The sequence below is a fragment of the Onychostruthus taczanowskii genome, unplaced genomic scaffold (assembly GCF_017590055.1).
Source record: "Onychostruthus taczanowskii isolate IOZ18803 unplaced genomic scaffold, ASM1759005v1 scaffold5, whole genome shotgun sequence".
Lineage (NCBI taxonomy): Eukaryota > Metazoa > Chordata > Aves > Passeriformes > Passeridae > Onychostruthus > Onychostruthus taczanowskii.
The window spans coordinates 17,053,480-17,071,508 of NW_024502568.1; the positions used below are offsets into that span (position 1 = coordinate 17,053,480).

The 18,029-nt window shown below is 41.9% G+C and overlaps 1 protein-coding gene across 3 annotated transcripts in view; it reads left to right on the forward strand.

Annotated features, from left to right (window-relative positions):
* DOCK1 (dedicator of cytokinesis 1) overlaps window positions 1-18,029 on the forward strand; it is a 266,426-nt gene that overhangs the window by 17,672 nt on the left and 230,725 nt on the right. For 2 of the 3 annotated variants that reach the window (XM_041415302.1, XM_041415305.1), the window contains exons 2-6: window positions 5,245-5,328; window positions 10,767-10,807; window positions 12,591-12,646; window positions 14,118-14,214; window positions 17,015-17,163. In XM_041415302.1, coding sequence (XP_041271236.1) covers window positions 5,245-5,328; window positions 10,767-10,807; window positions 12,591-12,646; window positions 14,118-14,214; window positions 17,015-17,163 — 427 coding nt within the window. The remainder of the gene's footprint in view (window positions 1-5,244; window positions 5,329-10,766; window positions 10,808-12,590; window positions 12,647-14,117; window positions 14,215-17,014; window positions 17,164-18,029) is intronic. The other variant, XM_041415304.1, reaches the window with a different exon arrangement.

The following is an 18,029-nucleotide window of genomic DNA, read 5'->3' on the forward strand; positions in this document are numbered from 1 at the left end:
TGTGCAGAGCCACAAGGTCCCCCCTGAGCCTCCTGTGCTCCAGATTTTATTTCTTTCTGTATTTTTTAATGAGTGCAGAAAGGACGAGTGAGCATCTTGTTTTGTCCTCCTCCAGCTCTGCCAGCAGGGCTCAGCAGTGTGGTTGCACTTTGGGAAGGCCCCAACTTTGGGATTGTTCTGGATTTCTGAAGTTCCCTCAGCTTATTAATTAATTAACTCAGGTTGGGTAGGGAGTGAAGAGACATCAAATGTGATGCAGGACACATTGCTGCCTTTGCTGTCTGGTGTGAAACCTGGGGTGCTTGCTGGTGCTTAGAAAGGCTTGGTGGCCCTTCACTCTTTGTGTCCTGATTTTGGCAGGCTGGCATTGCAGGGATTTCAGCCTGAGGGCTTCAGAGGCTGCTTTAGGGTTCTCTCACCCTCAACACATGCCCTGTGTAGTGACGGAGGAGTTTGGAGGTAAACCATTGTGTGTTTCAGGAATTTGCTGCTCACAGAGAGGAGGAGTGAAAGGAGGTGTCTCACCTTTGTAAGGGAGAGTGGTGATAAATCCTTTCTATCTTCTTGAACTTGTGGGATTTGGGCTAATCCTGTGATAAAAGTCACATTTGTGGATTTAATCAATAAGATTAGAGCATCACTGGCCAGGAGGAACCTCGAGCCTGATTTTCTCCTTTAGCTTAATGGTAACAGCTCAGATCTGAGAATTTCTCCAGGATTCTTCTCTCTTCAGGAAATAATTTTTTTGGGAGTGTCTGGATAACACAATAATTAAAATACTGAGAAAGAGCTCTGAATCCAACTTGGTAAGACCAGGAATGACAAAACCCAAGGTGAGGGGGAGAGGATCTACCCTTGGTTAATGCACACATGAAATAATTGTCTTTAACAGTTCTCAGGTGCAACTCTTGACTCAAACACTGCTTTTTTCTTTTTGCTTCTCCGTTAGCCTCAGGTGTAGAAATTAGAAGCTCCTTTGGGTGAGTAGCAGAGGACTAAGGAATCTGCCTGAACATTCAAATGATCCACTTTCATTTTAGGAAAAATAGGAAAACCTTCAGATGTCTTTTAATACCAGAGAATTTACAAAAGACTTTGCTTTCACCTCTGCAATTTATCTGCTTTTATTGAAAAGGCACAGTTAGGATTTAGGGATTTTTTTTTTTTTTAAGCCAGTGTAAAATAAAGCTGGTAGTGTGTTAAATGTAGTTTGGGTTCATTCAGGAGTTCAGAATGATTAATACAGCCTTTAAAGCAAAGTAATACCAGGGGATATTACTCTGTAACATCTTTATGCTGTCTTAAGCTATCTCACCTTTTGTGCAGTTAGAAAAAAGCTTTTTCAGTATAAATTGATGTTACCTTTGTTTGCTTTTCCCTTTGTTTCCACCACTAATTCTTCTAGTGTTGGCCCCCTCATTTTTCTGATGTGTGCAGACTGAGTGCAGCTCACAGAGGTGTTTGTGTTCTTGAATGGTAAATGGGGGTTTGGTGCAATTACTGTAATGCCCTGTTCATTGTTCCTTTTTTATCAACTCTTAGAGCTGAAAAAATGCCTCTTTCTTCGCTCACACTTAATCCTCTGCTTTTGGTGACCCTTGGGTGGATGTTGGATTTTTTAAATTAAGCAAAACATACTTCAGTTCAAAAAGAAAAAAAACTTTAAAAAATAGAAAGCTATACCTCAGGTTTTTAAATATTTTAAATGATAGCTCAGGATGCAGTTGATGAGACAAAATGCAAACATACCAGTTTCATGCTTTACTCCTCCAAACTTTGTCTTTTCCTTTAATTAAAGCCTTGTTGTTTGCTCCAATCAAACGGTTTCTATCACAGCATCTTTTGATGGCACTGTACATAAAAAAACTTCCTGTGAGGAGGAGTTACCTGCTCCCCTGCAGGGGAGTTTGTGGTGAAGTTCAAGCCTTGCTTTGTAATCACAGGGGTGGAATGCACTTTATAGTTATTTGGGTTGTTTGCTTCACGATCTGTCAGTGCTGTTGGGAGCCAGAAATGTGATTTATTTTCTCTTGCAGACATATTTTTCACACATATATATATTTTTGAAGATAAATCACACTCCCCCCGGCTCCTCAGTCAGTTGAGGTCAGTGGGAGCTGCCGTGGGCAGTAATTACCATTTGATGGCTGTTTGTCATCTTCTGTCAGAAGAATTGGTCATTCCACTGCAGCTCCTGCTGCCTGACCTTCCTTGTTGTGACAGACACCAGTTTGAGCACTCTAGGGCATAAATTTTAGTGCCTTTTATTCATAGCTGCCTTTGATCCTGAGCGTTATTCCAGTTAAATGCTGGAGAAATGCTCAGCTGAAGTGTGAATTGAGTACAGGACTGGTTTTTAATCTGTTCTGATGCAGATTTTTCCTGGCTGGGATGTCTGCTGTGAGTCAGTGAAGTTGTTTGTCAGGGTCGTGGAGGTGGGAGACTGTCCTTGGATTCATTTCTGGATGCGTGAACATCCCAGGGGCCCCTTGACTGAGCTGTGAGCATTGAAGGGATCTCAGTAAACACCCTAAGGATTGGCTTTCTTTTTATGTTGCACTCCAGGCAGGCAAGTTTGGAGGAGTTAGGGCTGTGTAACTTTGTTTTTCCTGCTATGCACAAAAGCTGAAATGTGACTATTTCAGGGGGGTGTTTCCAAGCAGACGGTCCCATGTGCTCTGTGTTCACCACTGGGAGCAGTTTAAAATGCTCATTTTTGTTAAGGCTTTTCTCAGAACCCCCTTCTCCTGCAGGGGTAGAATTTATGGCTCTCAGAAATCCTGTCCCAGATACCTGGGAGGGAGAGTTTATCTGTCTGTAATAATGCCAAAATTAAGGAAGATATTAAAACACAAATAGCTTGGCTTGTTTTGATGTCAGTAAAAACTTTGCCTTTCTAAAAGCTTCATTTAAATCCTGGTGATATTGGTCTCTGCAGTGCACCTGACCTTTATTCTTTTTACCCTGTGGTGTTGTTTTAATTCCATTAATAATCTTCCAACTTATACAGTGTTTTTTCCTAACTGCTTTCCCATGTCTTTTTTTCCATTTGTGCACTCAGATTTATTTATTTACCTCTTCACTCTAAAGTCTGTCAAGCCAGAGGAGTTCTGCAGAGAAAAGGACCCAGCCAGCCTGGGTGGATTGATTTGTGGGTGATCCAATAGGTTATGGATTGATTTGTTGGTGATCCAATGGTTTATGGATTGATATATTGGTGAACCAGTATGTTATGGATTGATTGGTTGGTGATCCAATGGGTTATGGATTGATTGATTGATTGGTGATCCAATGGATTGATTTATGGGTGAGCCAGTGGGTTATGGATTATTTATTGATGAGCCAGTGGATTATAGATTGATTTATGGGTGATCCAGTGGGTTATGGATTGGTTTACTGGTGAGCCAATGGATTATGGATTATCTATTGGTGATCCAGTGGATTGATTTGTGTGATCCAGTGGTTTATGGATTTATTTATTGGTGAGCCAATGGATTATGGATTTATGGGTGATCCAGTTGATTATTTATTGGTGGGCCAATGGCTTATGGATTCATTTCTTAGTGAGCCAATGGCTTATGGATTGATTTATGGGTGATCCAGTTGATTATTTATTGGTGGGCCAATGGCTTATGGATTCATTTCTTAGTGAGCCAATGGCTTATGGATTGATTTATGGGTGATTCAGTGGGTTAGGGATTGGTTTATGGGTGATCCAATTGATTATTTATTGACTTATTGGTGAGCCATTGCATTATTTATTGGTGATCTGGTTGAGAGCTGGAATTCCAGGAGTTCTGGGCAGAACAAACAGGAGTTCCTGGAGGCTGGAACTGGGGGAGGCAGTGCCCCATCCTCGTGCTGGGATCAGAGCCCCCCTGGTGCCCACTGGGATGTTCCTGGTGTGTGACCGTGACCAGATCTGGGCTCCCAGCAGTGTTTTTGTCACTCCTGGTTCCTGCAGGTGTGGTTTGTGGGGTTATCTCCTGGGTAGTGCTGGGTGGGAGGAGCTGCCAGGGAAGGCAGGTGTTGCCTGGATCCCTCCTCTCATGGTTTTGTTTAGGGCTCTGCCGCAGGTTTGGAATTGGAGGGGTTTTTGGGAGTGCTGTGTTACCTGTAATGAGTGTGGAACGTGGTGTGGATGCTCTGTGAGCTCTTGGTCCGAAATCAATTTCCTCTGATGGCCATGAGTCTCTTACCCAGCTCGTTCTGTTCCAGTAAAACATCCCTGAGCCCTGCCCTGGAAACTGAGGCAGAAAGAAAAGCAGTGATAATCTCAGGGGTGGTGAGAACTTCAGAAGTAATTATTATGCTCCAAAAATGCTTCTGTTTCCTGAACAATTACAACAAATAGTGAGAAATTCTGATTTTCGAGTGTTATTGATCCTTGTTGGTGGGCATAGCTGCAGTTGTAAGATGAAGATATTTCTGTGGGTCCACCTTGACTAAAGTTCTTTAATTTCCATCTTAGGAAATATTTCAGTCTCTGCCTTCAAGGAGGACCCTCCTTGGTATTGGAAGATTTTTTTTTCTGCTACATAGCATTTACTCCATATAAAACTTATAAAAATTTGGCTTTTGGAGTTGTAACACTTGTTTTTTGGAGCATGAGTATTTTTTTTCCCAACCAAACCTGGTTTGTAGCATTTTTTGTCAGATGAATTTGTGGGCATTCCCAGATTTTCTTTTGGGAGTGGCAGGGAAGAGTGGTCTTTGAATTCCTGTTGGATTTGTTGTAGTTTATTGTACAGTGGGTTGCTGCAGTTGCCTCTGCCACTCAGAAATTCTGAAATCATATTTTTCAACATCCTATGCATACAGTAAATGAATGAAATGACTGAGAAATCATCCTTTAATGCTAGCGTGGCAATTGGAGTTTTCTAAAGACACTTTGTAAGTTTTCTGTGTTGAGCTGACAGGGAAGACAGAGCAGTTCTTTGTAGAACTGCCTAAAATTGACACAAAGTGCTGTGGAAGGCTGGCAAATACAACAAAAATTGAGTGTATTGCCATGAAGAAGCAAAGCATTATAAACACAGCAAGGGACAGCTTTAGAAAGTCATCTTGTGGGTGGTTTTTTTGTTACAAAAGGAATTAATGATGGATTTAAGAATTTGGCTGAATTTTTATAGGACTTAAATTTATTTTTTTTTACAAAAAGGTTCGGACTGGCAATAATAAGTGATGTGATGAAACACCTGGAATTGTTTTGCCTGCACTAACAGCAGTGTTCCCTCTGTCCAGCTCTCTACAATTACGATGCCAGGGGGCCAGATGAACTCTCCTTACAGATTGGGGACACCGTGCACATCCTGGAAACTTATGAGGGTAAGATGGCAAAAATTCAATTGAAAAATAGGATTTTTTTTTTTTTTTTGTGGGGAATTGCATTCCTTTTCTGTTTGTGACCCTCTTGAATTGGAAGGTGAAGCAAATGGATTGATGAGCTGATAAAGCACTGGATTTTCTGGGGAAGAAGACTTTTCCCAGAAATGGGTTTGTGTGCATCAGTTGTAGCCTCTCCCCCACGTTATAGAAATGAGAGTTGCTTTTTGGGTACCCCTGGGTGATGCAAAAGAACCTGCTGCTACAAGAAGTTTAATCTGAATTTGAAAGTCACCTGGGTCTTGAATTATTTGTCTCTTCTGAGATGTGTGCACTGATTTCAGCCTTTTCCAGGTGCCTCTTTTGATGTGGAACTCTACAAGCGTCACCTGTACCAAAACCTTTCCTCCCTGATCCTTGTACAAGGGAATTTCAGTGCTGAGTTTGATAATCAACACGATGGGGAAATTGTCACAACGTTTTCAGCTCTCAATCCAAGCAAAATAAAACTTTCATTATATCCTTGAGTTGGAATTTTATGGTGTGCTGCAGTTAGCAGAGGCGTGGGGAACACAGAACTGAAGTGTGTGTTTAAAATAGTGTAACATTGTTTGTCTTGTGGAAACAGGATTTACTGTAATGTATTGATTTAATTTGCTTCTCTAGACATTGATCTTTTGGTAGATCTGGATGATAAATTTATTTTAGTTAATGGATTAATTGGATTTCTTAAAATATTATGTTTACTGAGACAAACAATGCTATTTTAACAAGAGCTGATCATCACTTGAAGTGGAATTTTTGAATTTTCTCGTTATTCCTGGGCTGGCCTTTTCTTGGAGCTCAGTTTGCTGCTGCAATGCCAAGTTTGACTCTGAGCAAAGCAGTCTTTCCACTATCTGATGTTGCATGCTTTAATAAACCCCTAGTAATGCAAAGATTTTAAATGCAAATGGAGCGATTCAAATATTGCACAGCTTTGTACTTCTGTATAAAAATAGGTTTATTTAATGAGTGTGGGAGAAACTGAGCAGGGAATGTGAAACTGTTAAATGCTGAAATCCTGTCAGATGCTGAAACCCTAATAAATGCTGGCTGTTCCCAAGTAAATGGGACAGTGGGGATGGACTTTTCCCCTGGGCTGGAAATAGAGGAAAACCTTCACGCTCTCAGGGCTCGGAGCACATGCAGTGAGTTCATGGTAAAAGAAATCCAAATTCCTGTTTTCCCAAGCACTGATTGCCCATTCCTGACCTGAGATGGGGAAACTTAAAAAAACTTTGACAAATCAAACAAAAACAAAGGGTAACAATTTTACAAAAGCTCTTAACATCCTCAATTCAATACTTCAGCAGAATATATCAAACACAACAGACCACAATTATCTAAACCTGTTTTAATACTTACAAACAATGAACTTACTTTACTTTTTAATTTATTAAGAAAAACTGTAACATCACTTCTCTAATTTATTATTTCTCTAAATTCTCTGACACCTAAATATCAAAAAACTCTCCTAAACTACAACAGAGACCAAACCTCTCTCTGAGCCTCTCAAAACAAGAGCACTCTCAGCATCACTATTCCTACAAAACCATCACCAAACCACAACAACCAAACCCAAGACAGACATCTGAGTGATGCTGTGACTCTTGTCTTGTGTTCAGAGCTGCCAAGATCAGGGGCTTGTTTGAGTTGTTCGATCTCCTGCTTTCTCTGGATAAAATTGGTGTGGATTGTGCCCCTGGGAGGTTTTGTACCCTACAAATTCCCAGGTGTGTGCCAGGCTGAGGTGGCAATGGACCCATCCAAAGAAAAACCCTCTAATTATATAATCCTGGGGCAGAAAAGTTGTTGGGAGAGTCAGTAAAGCCTTTTTGCTGAGGATTTTGCCATTCCTACCCCTTCTCCCTAGGGGAAAAGCAGTTGGCTTTTTTTCATGGGTACCTGCTGGAGTCCACATCTGCTCCTCCCATCCTGCTGTAGATCTGATATTATTTTAAATGAATTTTCTGCAGTAATTCCTAAATTGAGAGAATCCACATTCTAGATTAGTACTTTCCACATCTTTATTGCCTTAATTCTCTTTCTTGACATTATTTGATGGAATGGGTCAATGATTTGATACTATTTTAAATTAGTTTTCTGCAATAATTCCTAAGTTGGGAGTAGTTTTGAAGATTGGTCTGTGTCTGTGGGCTTTGAATTGGTAAAAGTTTGTTTTTTGGGGTTTTTTCTCCCCTCTGAGTCTGCATTGCCAAGAAAAACTCATGGGAAACCCTTGCTCAGTTGGGGTCGCTACAGAAGGGAGATGAGGACTTGGAAGGGCTCATTCTCACATCCATGGTCTGCAAGATCTGATTTTTAGGACAGAATTCTCTGAGTCTGCATTGCCAAGAAACTCATGGGAAACCCTTGCTTATTGGGGTCTCTACAGAAGAAAGATGAGGACTTGGAAGGGCTCATTCTCACATCCATGGTCTGCAAGATCTGATTTTTAGGACAGAATTAGGATATCTGTTGCTACCATGTACTGGAATTAATTTGGGTTGAACTTTTGCCCTGTGTTTAAAATAATACCTACTTTTGTTGCCCGTGAGTAGAACTTATTTTGGAATTTGTGTTTATTAATAAAGTTTTGGCATTTTGAATTCTAATAGTAGAAACTTTTTTTTCTCTGAAATGCAAAAATATTGTGCAGAAATAATTCAGTGTGTGGATCCTGTCAAGTTCTGTGAAGTTTCAGTCTTGGTGAAAACATCCCTTGTTTTTATGGGAGTGAGGAGATTGGAAATGTATACACACACTTCACCATTAAATACTAAATTTGTGTTCTTCCAGGAACCAAAGTAAAGATGAAGCTACTTTCTAGACTAATCAATACTGAAAATAAAGTTACTTTTTCTTTTAGGACATATTTTAATTTATTTTTCAGTTAGAAAACTTTCTCTGCCCTTCTAAATTGAGCCTTAGAGGAAAAGCCAAACAGGAGAGCCATAGGAATTCCCAAATATCCTGCTCTGCAAGAGAGGAGGGTTGAATTTTGTAGCAGATACCCTAAAACCCAAGTGTTTGCCACATTCTGGATTAGTACATTCCACATCTTTATTGTCTTAATTCTGTTTCTTGACATCATTTGATGGAATGGGCAAGTGGAACCATATGATCAATAAATGTGGCTGATTAAGGGGAATTGCTGGGAAATGTAACAGAAAATCAACCTCAAGACCAGGATTAACTGTTGGAGCACCAATTAATTTCTAGTGCTGCTGTGAGAAGGGAGTTTGGCTTCCCAAATAGAGATTTTCACAGGAGTTATTCTTGATATTATGGGAAAGATTAGTTTTTGTTGCAGTTTTTTTGTTTGTTTGTGAATGCAGTGGAAGTGTCAAAATGGATGCATTGTTTGAGGGTAACCACAGCAAATTCTTGAGTTTCTTTTGCAGCTTTGACAAATATTTCATTGGTGTCTTAGTTGAGCATTTCCTTGGATGCACATCTCCAGCTGTTTGGTCCCAGATTTCTTACGGGCAAGGTCTGGTCTTGAACAGGTCCAGGGATGAGGAGTCCACACCCTGTGCCAGAGCATCACCTCCTTCCTAGGGAAGGAATTCCTGGAATCTCCCAATGGTTTGGGCTGGAAAGGACCTCAAATCCCACCCAGTGCCACCCCTGCCATGGCAGGAACACCTCCCACTGTCCCACGCTGCTCCAACCTGGCCTTGGGCACTGCCAGGGATCCAGGGGCCGCACAGCTGCTCTGGGAATTCCATCCAAGCCCCTCCCTATCCTCCCAGGGAGGAATTCCTGCCCAATATCCCATCTAAACCTACCTACTTTCAGTTTACAGCCATTCCCTGTGTCATGTCCCTGCAGGCCTTGTCCCCAGTCCCTCTCCAGCTCTCCTGGAGCCCCTCCAGGCCCTGGCAGGGCTCTGAGCTCTCCCTGGAGCTGCTCCTCTCCAGGTGAGCCCCCCCAGCTCTCCCATGTTTTGGAGGAGTTGTTTAGAGATGGTTTCACCCTTTAGGTGACCATGCCTCCATCTGAGCCCACTCGTGGGCAGCCCCAGTGTCCCCAGCTGTCCCAGTGGGATCTGCACTGGCCTCCCTGCCCGGCTCCAGGGGGACACCAGCACCAGGAGGAGCCTGGTGGGACCTGCCTGGCCATGCCAGGAGCAGCAGTGCAGCCAGTTCTCCAAGGCAGGTTTTGGCTGCTCTCTCCTCCACGATCCTGGCAGCTCTGGCTGCAAAACTTCAGGAAGCAGAGGTTCATCCGTGGGGAGCTGTCTTTGCCACAGGGCTTTTATTCCACGGGATGTCCTGAGGCAGCACAGGAGAAGAAATAATGATTGTTTGTTCTCCAGTTTGTGCAGTGCATCTGATCAGAGTTCAGTTGTTCAGCAGGTTAAACTCCAGGACTTCAAAATATTGCTTTATTCATCTAAAACTCTGGAAATTCATTTTTTTATTAGGATTGGAATCTGTGCATGGATTTCAGGCAGTGGAGGGAGCACTCCCACTTTTGCCTCCTTTGCACCTGGCCATGGCTGGGAGTGCTGATTTCAGCAGCAGTTTGGTGTTCCTTGGGAAGCAGTGGAGTGTGGGATGTGAGGCTGTGGCAGCCTCTGTTGGGAGGTGAAGCGTGCTGGTTACAAATTCGAGATTTTTGACACTAACTCAGCCCCAAGTGCTGTGGGGAGGAGGTGATGAATCCCTTGGGCTTGTGCTGCAGGAGAGCAGACTGAGAAACCCCCTGTGCTTCAGCCTTTAATTTGGATTTCTGGTTCCACATTGTACATAATGAGTTTATCAGCGTGTGTTGGTTTCATGGAAGTTCATCCCTGTTCTCAGGACTGGGACTGCAGTTTTTATTCCACATCTGCTTTGTGATCTCCCCATCCTCCCCTCGACAGGGATGCTGTGCTGTACAAACCCTTCTTTGCCAGGCTGGAGGGGTGGATGTTGCATCCAGGCTCAGTTTTCCAAACGGGCTCCTTGCTTTTGTATTTTGATATGTGACCCCTAAATTCCCAAGCATTCCTGTTTCCTGGCTAACAACTGAAGATTTGGATTTGTGGAATTTAAGTGGGTTTTGAAATGGAAGTAGCCTATCAGTAAATTTTTGTCAAGTTAATGCTCTTAAATTGGGTTTGTGTTGGTGAATTAGTAATTAAAATTAAATGCACAGCAATTAAACACATCATGTGAACCACCATCTCTGTCATGTACTTTTCTCCATTATCACTCTGATTTTACAGCTCCCAGGACGACTTGTTTTATCCAGGATATTTGTTAAGCCTATGGAAAATTGAGATTGAGTTGGGATGTGCAGGGCTGAGGCATGATCAGAAACCACCTTGGGGTGCTGCTGAGCTGGGGAGGAGCAGCTGGGAGGTGCCATAAATGAACTTTTTAATGCTTGTCCCCTTTTTTCTCTCCTAGGTTGGTACAGGGGTTATACACTACGGAAGAAATCCAAGAAGGTGAGGGTTGCCAGAGTGTGATCCTCCTTTTTCTCTTGCACTAAGATGGGTTTTGGCCCTGGGTGTGTGGGTTTGATGGAGCTGGATCCCAGGTGTGCACTAGTCCCTGCTGCTCTGTGTCCTCAGCCTCTGGTCAGTGGGAATTTTTCAGGTTAATAAAAACTGATTTTAGCAAGGCCTAAAAGATGAGTGGCATATCCAGCTCTGGGGTGCAAAGGGGGATGTGGAGCTGCTGGAGAGAGTCCAGAGCAGGCACAGGATGATCCCAGGGATGGAGCAGCTCTGCTGGGAGGAGGAAAGGTTGGGAGAGCTGGGATTGTTCACCTGGAGAAGGGAAGCTTTGAGGTGGCCTCGTTGTGGTCTTGCAGTGCCTGAAAGAGCTACAGGAAAGATGGAGAGAGGCTTGGGACAAGGGATGGAGGGACGGGACAAGGGGGAGTGGCTTTAAGCTGAAGGAAGAGAGGTTTAGATGGGATATTGGGAAGGAATTCTTCCCTGGAAGGGGCTGGGATGGAATTCCTGGAATTGCCCAATGTTTTGAGCTGAAAAGACCCTTAAAGCTCATCCAGTGCCACTCCAGCCATGGCAGGGACACCTTTTGTCCCAGGCAGGAGTGGAACTTGATGAACTTTAAGGTTCCTTCCAAGCCAGGCTATTTTATATTTCTGTGATCCCAGTTTTTGTACTTCAAAGGTAAATCAGTCACTAAATCTTGACATGCATCATCTTTGTGCAGTAACTGCTGCACCAAACTTCTCCTCAGTGAAAAGCTCAGACCTTGATGTTCTCCTTGGTCTGTTCAGACACTCCTTCTGTTAAATGCTGAATTCCTGGTGAATTGCAGTCCCCGACCTTGGGAATTTCCAGTTGTTCCCTTTGGAGAGAGGAGGAGGCTCCTCCTGCACTGGAATTCCAGTGTGCACCGAAGGCTGCATTTAGAGCAGCTTTTCTGAGAGGAAACCACACAAATACTGGTTCTAGCATCGTGTTTTATTTTTTGAGCCTCTTACTTCATAGTAGTAATTAAACAAAATTAAACTTCAGGGTTTGCTGCTTTTTTCACCGAAACACTGCAAATGCCATGTTTGCCTCCAAAGGTGTGTTTTTGGTTGTTTCCATGTCTAAAAGTACAGTTTGGTGGTTCATCCCACCCATTTCCTTACCAAGCCTCGGTTTTTATTCTATTTTTGTACTTTCCTTTTTTTTTTTTTGTGTGTGAACACTTTGAATTTCTTACAAACCATATTTCATAAGCGTGCTTTTTACAGTCTGAGAAGCAATTAGACATTTTTCTTGCCTTAAATTAATTCCACGTGTTGCTGCATTTGTCTGACTGCCACTAAATTTAGTGATTGTTAAATATTTTTAAACTGGGGTAAAAAAAGTCACATGCCCATGCGTTATTTCCCCTGGTGGCTTCCCAAAAATTTCTATTATTTCATTCCCAGATGATCAGAAAACTGAACTCCTACCTTGAAGTGCGAGATGGTGGAATTTGCTTTATCAGCTTGACTCAGTTTATTTTAAAACTATTGTTTTATTTCTGGCATCTTGATGAATTTAGAATATTTTTTCGGAGAAGCTGTAAAGTTGCAATAACATCTTGAAAGGACAGGCAATGCAGAAATTCAATGTATATTAAAGAAGTCCCAAACACAACTCTTCTGGTGCTTGAGGATGTGAATGGCTCTGCAGTGTTTTGGCATATTTTAGGTAATAAACACAATCTGTTGTGTGCAGCTGGTTAAATAACACATTTTTTTCCTCTCCCTCCCTCCCCAAGGGCATATTCCCTGCCTCCTATATCCATCTTAAGGAAGCAATCGTTGAAGGCAAAGGGTAAGTTTGGTTTGAAAAGAGCAAAACTCATTTTTCCTGCTTTATCCACATCATTTCAATGCATTACCAGGTAACTTACACTTGTTTCCAGGTAGTTTTCTGCCTCACTGAGAAGTAATTTTGTGTTTTTCCTATTCCTTTCCCTGGTGTGTGCAGTAGTTTGAGCTGTGTTTGTTGTTCAGCAGCTCTTCAGATCCTTGTTTATCAAATCAGCTTTGCTGGACATGCAGGCAGAAGTCTTTAACATGAGTATAAAAGTTCAGTTAAAAACCAGGAAAGAAACCAAATCCACAGGAAAAAGGAGGTAGAGTGAAATTAATAAATCATTACCCAGGTATGAAATGGACTGAAACAGGATTAAAATGTTTTATTCCTTTGTGCCTGATTTATTTTTATACTCTGTTAAATATGTAAATGATCAAACTACTAATCATGAGATTGCTGCATAATGACATCTTCCTTGCTGATTGCAAAACTGCCTTTAAGCACCCTACTTCTGCAATATTCAAAGATCTGGCTGGTGTTTGTTACCTTCATGGCACCTCTTTTTAAAACAAATCATACAGAAACTTTGTGGTAAGGAATGAAATCTTATTTTTAACTTGCAAAACCAATATTTTGAAAAAAAAAAAAAAACAAAAACAAAAACCAAAACAATTAAAGAGCAAAATGGTGGCCTTGCAGGTTGGGCTCATCTGGTTTTTATCTTGGTTGTTGGGCTGGAGAGAGAAAAACAAGCAGGATGGGAGTGCAGGGGCTGAGCTGGAATTGGACACTGAACTGCAATGTGCACATGGAGCAGAGCTGATCCCAGGGAGAGACCCCGTGAGCGCTCGTGCATTTTGGGACCATTTGGGTTCATCCTGGGTGCAGCCCTGGCTGGGCTCTTGTGCTGCCCAAGGTGGATCCATGGAGGAGATCCTTTGAATCAATCCTTGCTTTATGCTTTAGCTCTGTCCAGCCTCTGCTCTAGGGCAGCCTGCACAAGGCATCAGTTCAGTATCATCTTTGATCCCTCCCAACCCAAAGCATTCCATGATTCTGTAATCTGAGCACATCCAAATACCTTTTTTGTGGTGTGGTTTTACTGGTGTGCTTCAATATCTGATAACATCTGATTTTTGCTTAGAAGTTTACAGCAAGTGATGCTAATTCCAATCCAATTCTATTCAGTTCCCTTTGGAAATGAACAGTTGTTCCTCAGGAATTATTCTAGATCAGGTGATTTAGATTAGATATAAAAATTTTGACAGAAGAGGCTGCTCTGTGCAGTGATGGCATCACCATTCCTGCAGTTGCTGAGAAATTGTGTGGATGTGGCACTGGGGACATGGCTTAGTGGTGACCATGGTGGTGCTGGTTGTGCTCAATGACCTTAAATCTCCTTTCAATCCTTAACAATTCTGTGCTTCTTCATTCTCACTGCACTTGCTGCCTAATTCAGCCTTTTTTTTTAACTTTTCCTCCTCAGCCAACACGAGACTGTGATCCCCAACGAGCTGCCCCTGATCCAGGAGGTCACCACCACGCTGAGGGAATGGTCCATCATCTGGAGACAGCTCTATGTGGTGAGAACAGCTCAGGAAAACCTTCACACCGGGGGGGTTTTATGGGAAAAGTGGTGCTGGGACAGGTACAGGAGAAATGGGAAGGAACTGCTATTTATGAAGGAATTCTTCATGAATTTTCCCTTGTGTTGTTGTTTCTAAAGGTTACTTTCAGTGCTGAAAATCCATGTAGCATCATCTCTGTTAAAGCACAAATCTCAGTAGTTTTTTGTGCTTGTTAAAGCACAAATCTCTTGCCTGTTTGCTCAAATCTCTTTATTTTCTTGTGCAGAATCAGGGTTTTTTTTGAGTGTTACCTTGATCTAGCAATAGTTTGTTGAGCAGTTGCAATCACAATCCCTTTTTTGTGTAGGTTCTATTATGTATATAAAACATAGTGTATATATATAAAAACCATGGAACATATATAAAACATAAATATAAACATGGAATATAAATAACATATAAAACATATATATAACATATTATATATATGTTTTATTTTTAAGGTATATACAGATTTGGAGTAATTTAACATGTAATTTTATTCAAGAAATTGTCTTCAGGCTGTTTCTTAAGGCTGTCAGTCTCTGTTAAGAAATAATTGAGTATTTAGTGTTGAATTTGTGGGTGTAAATTGAAAGCTTTGCAAAATTATCAGTGTAGGTCTTTAACCTCTCAGTATTCCTTTACATAAAGTTGATTGTTCCCAAATCTTGACACCTTAATTTGCATGCTTGTTTATTTTGATATGCTAAGGTTTCAACCACATAAGAATATATTCTTAGAAAATTGCAGTGAAAATAGTCTCTGGGATGGGAAGGTAACAAAAGCAGAGGTGAAAGTGCACATAAATGAGATCAAGAGTTCAAACTTCTTTTTAATATTGCAGTTCAGGTGTGAAGCAAGGCCTGCTGTGGGATTTAAGGTACCTGGCCCACACTTGTGATGCTCTCATTGTGCAAGGTCACTGTAACAAGATAATGGGAACATGAAATTCCTTTATTTAAAGCAGGGTTTAATGCAGTCTCTGTTTCCCATAAATATGTTTGAAATCTTGTATCATAAAAGTGCAAGCTGTGTAGTGAAGACACCGAGTGTAATGAAGACATTTGTGCTGACTAATGTGGCTTTTAATCACACCCATGAAAATAAAGATTAGGAGTAAGAGTGTAATGGAAATGATGTAGTGTGGCAATATAGAAGATAAAGGATAATATCTTCTATGAAAAGAAACAGATTATGTGTTAAAGAGAGAGCTTTAAGGAGTTGGAATAGCAGGGAGTTTGTGAGGTGAGGGAAGGCGTAGAAATAAAGGAGGAGGAACAGAAGCTCAAGAGGGCTGGGAGCAGCTTTGCCCTTGGTTCCACTGCTGTGGAATCCCAGCATGGTTTGGGTTCTGAGGGACCCTAAATCCCACCCAGTGCCACCCCCTGCCATGGGCAGGGACACCTTCCACCATCCCAGGGTGCTCCAAGCCCCAGTGTCCAGCCTGGCCTTGGCCACTGCCAGGATGGGAAGTTGGGGTTGGGGCTTGGAGCAGCCTGGGACAGTGGAATTTGTGAGGGGACTGGCTTGGCTTTAAGGTACCTCCAAAACCATTCCATTCTATGATTCCATGTGCTAAACAATACTTTAGTTCTTTGCTAATAATTTTGGATGCAGGGCAGGTTTGGTTTACTGGAGGTAACTGGTTTCAGACTGGGCAGTCTGCAGGCTTGAGGAATATTCCATGCTGTCCCTATCTCGCAAATCAAAACCCATTAAATGGTCACATTTATGCCTTGATTCAGTTTGTAATTTGTGTTTGAATCTTGAATGAATGCTCAGTTTTTGTTTGAAGAGAGCAGGGGATGTGGAATGTTTCCCATCTCTTTGGTTTATGATTCCCTGCAGCCTCAAAAATCAGGAACCTCATCCCCATTTGGGTTTGTCTGTATTTAGCTCCCAGCCATATGTGCCTGTTGTGTCTTCCTCTGCTGCATTAAAGAGCTTTTAATAATGGGTATTTTCTCCCTGTGAAGGTTCTCCCACTATAATCAAGCCAGCTTTTGGATAATCTGAACAGACTGAAGTCTTTAAGCCTCACAGTTAGATATCCTTTTCCCAGAGTCTTGGAGTCATTATGTTCTTTTCCTGCATCTTCTGCAGTTTTTCCTTGCTTTTTTTTAAGTGGAAAATTTTATTGTAATTATTTAATTATTCCTAGCTTAGCTGAGTGTTGCCAAGCAAAGTTTGTATATGCTGCTGGCAGTATTTAATATCCACAGTTCCAGGCTTTATAAACACTTGAGGTATTTAACTTCCTATCCAGTTAGGTGTTTCCTGGTGTTTCACTGTCCTTTAAAAGTTACCTGTGGACTTGTATGGCATTGTTGTGCCCAATGAGGGATTTTCAAGTATTGTTGTGGAGGTTTAAGCAGGGAGAGAAAGGATTCTCCCATCTGTTGCAGAACTTGAGCCTCTTGCTGTTAAAATACACCATTTTCAGTCCTGCTCTGCTCAGTGCAGAGGGTCACTGAACAAAGCTACCCTGGGAATCAATAAAAGGACATTTTCCCCTTGGTTGCCTGAAAACAGCATGACCCAGGTTTTAAGGTAACATAAACCCAAGCCTATTTTACAAATTTACACCTATGTAGCTCCTAAAAGCTGAAAGCAGCACTCGGAATGTTCAGTGTTCTGTGCTGTAGGAAGTTAGGCTCCTGTTCCAGAGCTGCTGTACACTTACCCTTTGAATTCCTATTGGTAATTGCAATTTATCCTCGGTGTTCCCAAGCCTTCAAACCTGATTTCTCCCCCCTTTTTCCCCCCACAACAGCAGGACAACAGGGAAATGTTCCGCAGCGTCCGGCACATGATTTACGACCTGATCGAGTGGAGATCCCAAATCCTCTCTGGGACCCTGCCCCAGGATGAGCTCAAGGAGCTGAAAAAGAAAGTGACTGCCAAAATTGATTATGGCAACAGGTTTGTGAGGACCTTTTCCCAGGTTTTTCTGCCTGAATCCAGATCACCCTGTGTAAGACATCAGCTGTCAGTGAATTCTTGGAGGATTTTTTTTTCCCCTGGAGCTGTAGATGAAATATTTGTGTATTCACACTTCTGTTACAGCAAGATAAAGATTGAAGTTGAGGCAGCATCTTTAAAGTATAATATGTAAAGTGGAATCCATCTCTCTCACTTGATGGTATCATCAATTTGACAATGGTATGAAGCTGTAATTTTTTTAAGGCCAATTCAAAAGTGCAAGTATTGCCTGCCTTGAAAATAGAATTTTAAACTCCACTTGCTTCTGTGGCACAAACAGTTGTCACCCTCTGAGCAGCACCAGCTGCCTGTGCCCTCGAGTCACTCAGCTGTAATGTGATGTTGAAGGATTTGGCTCAGAAGCATCATTTAGCTCTTGGTTCCTCTCCTTCCACAGCATCCAGCTGGTAGCATGAGATGAGCAGGGAGATTTCATAAAAGAAAGGAGCTATTTAGCACACAAGAGTGGAAGCTGGGAAGGAAATATTGCCCCAAAAAGCAGTGCAGGTTGCATGTGTTGGATATTTTAGTGATCAGATGTATTCTCTCCCCAGATGGTTGGCTGGGTTTAAAGACAATTTCTGTAAATGCAAGTTTTAGATTATAACTTGTCTGTACAATTATGATTTTGCATTTTTGATCAAAAATAAGAAATCAAATCTTACTCCTCATCATTGGAAGCAGCGTTTTGAATACTGAGAGACAAAACATGTTGTGGTGCTCCCTTCAGTCCTGCCTATTGTGTGGGATTCTGGCAGGCACACCTGGGGAATGAAAAACTTTGCATCAACCCAGTCTTTCAACGC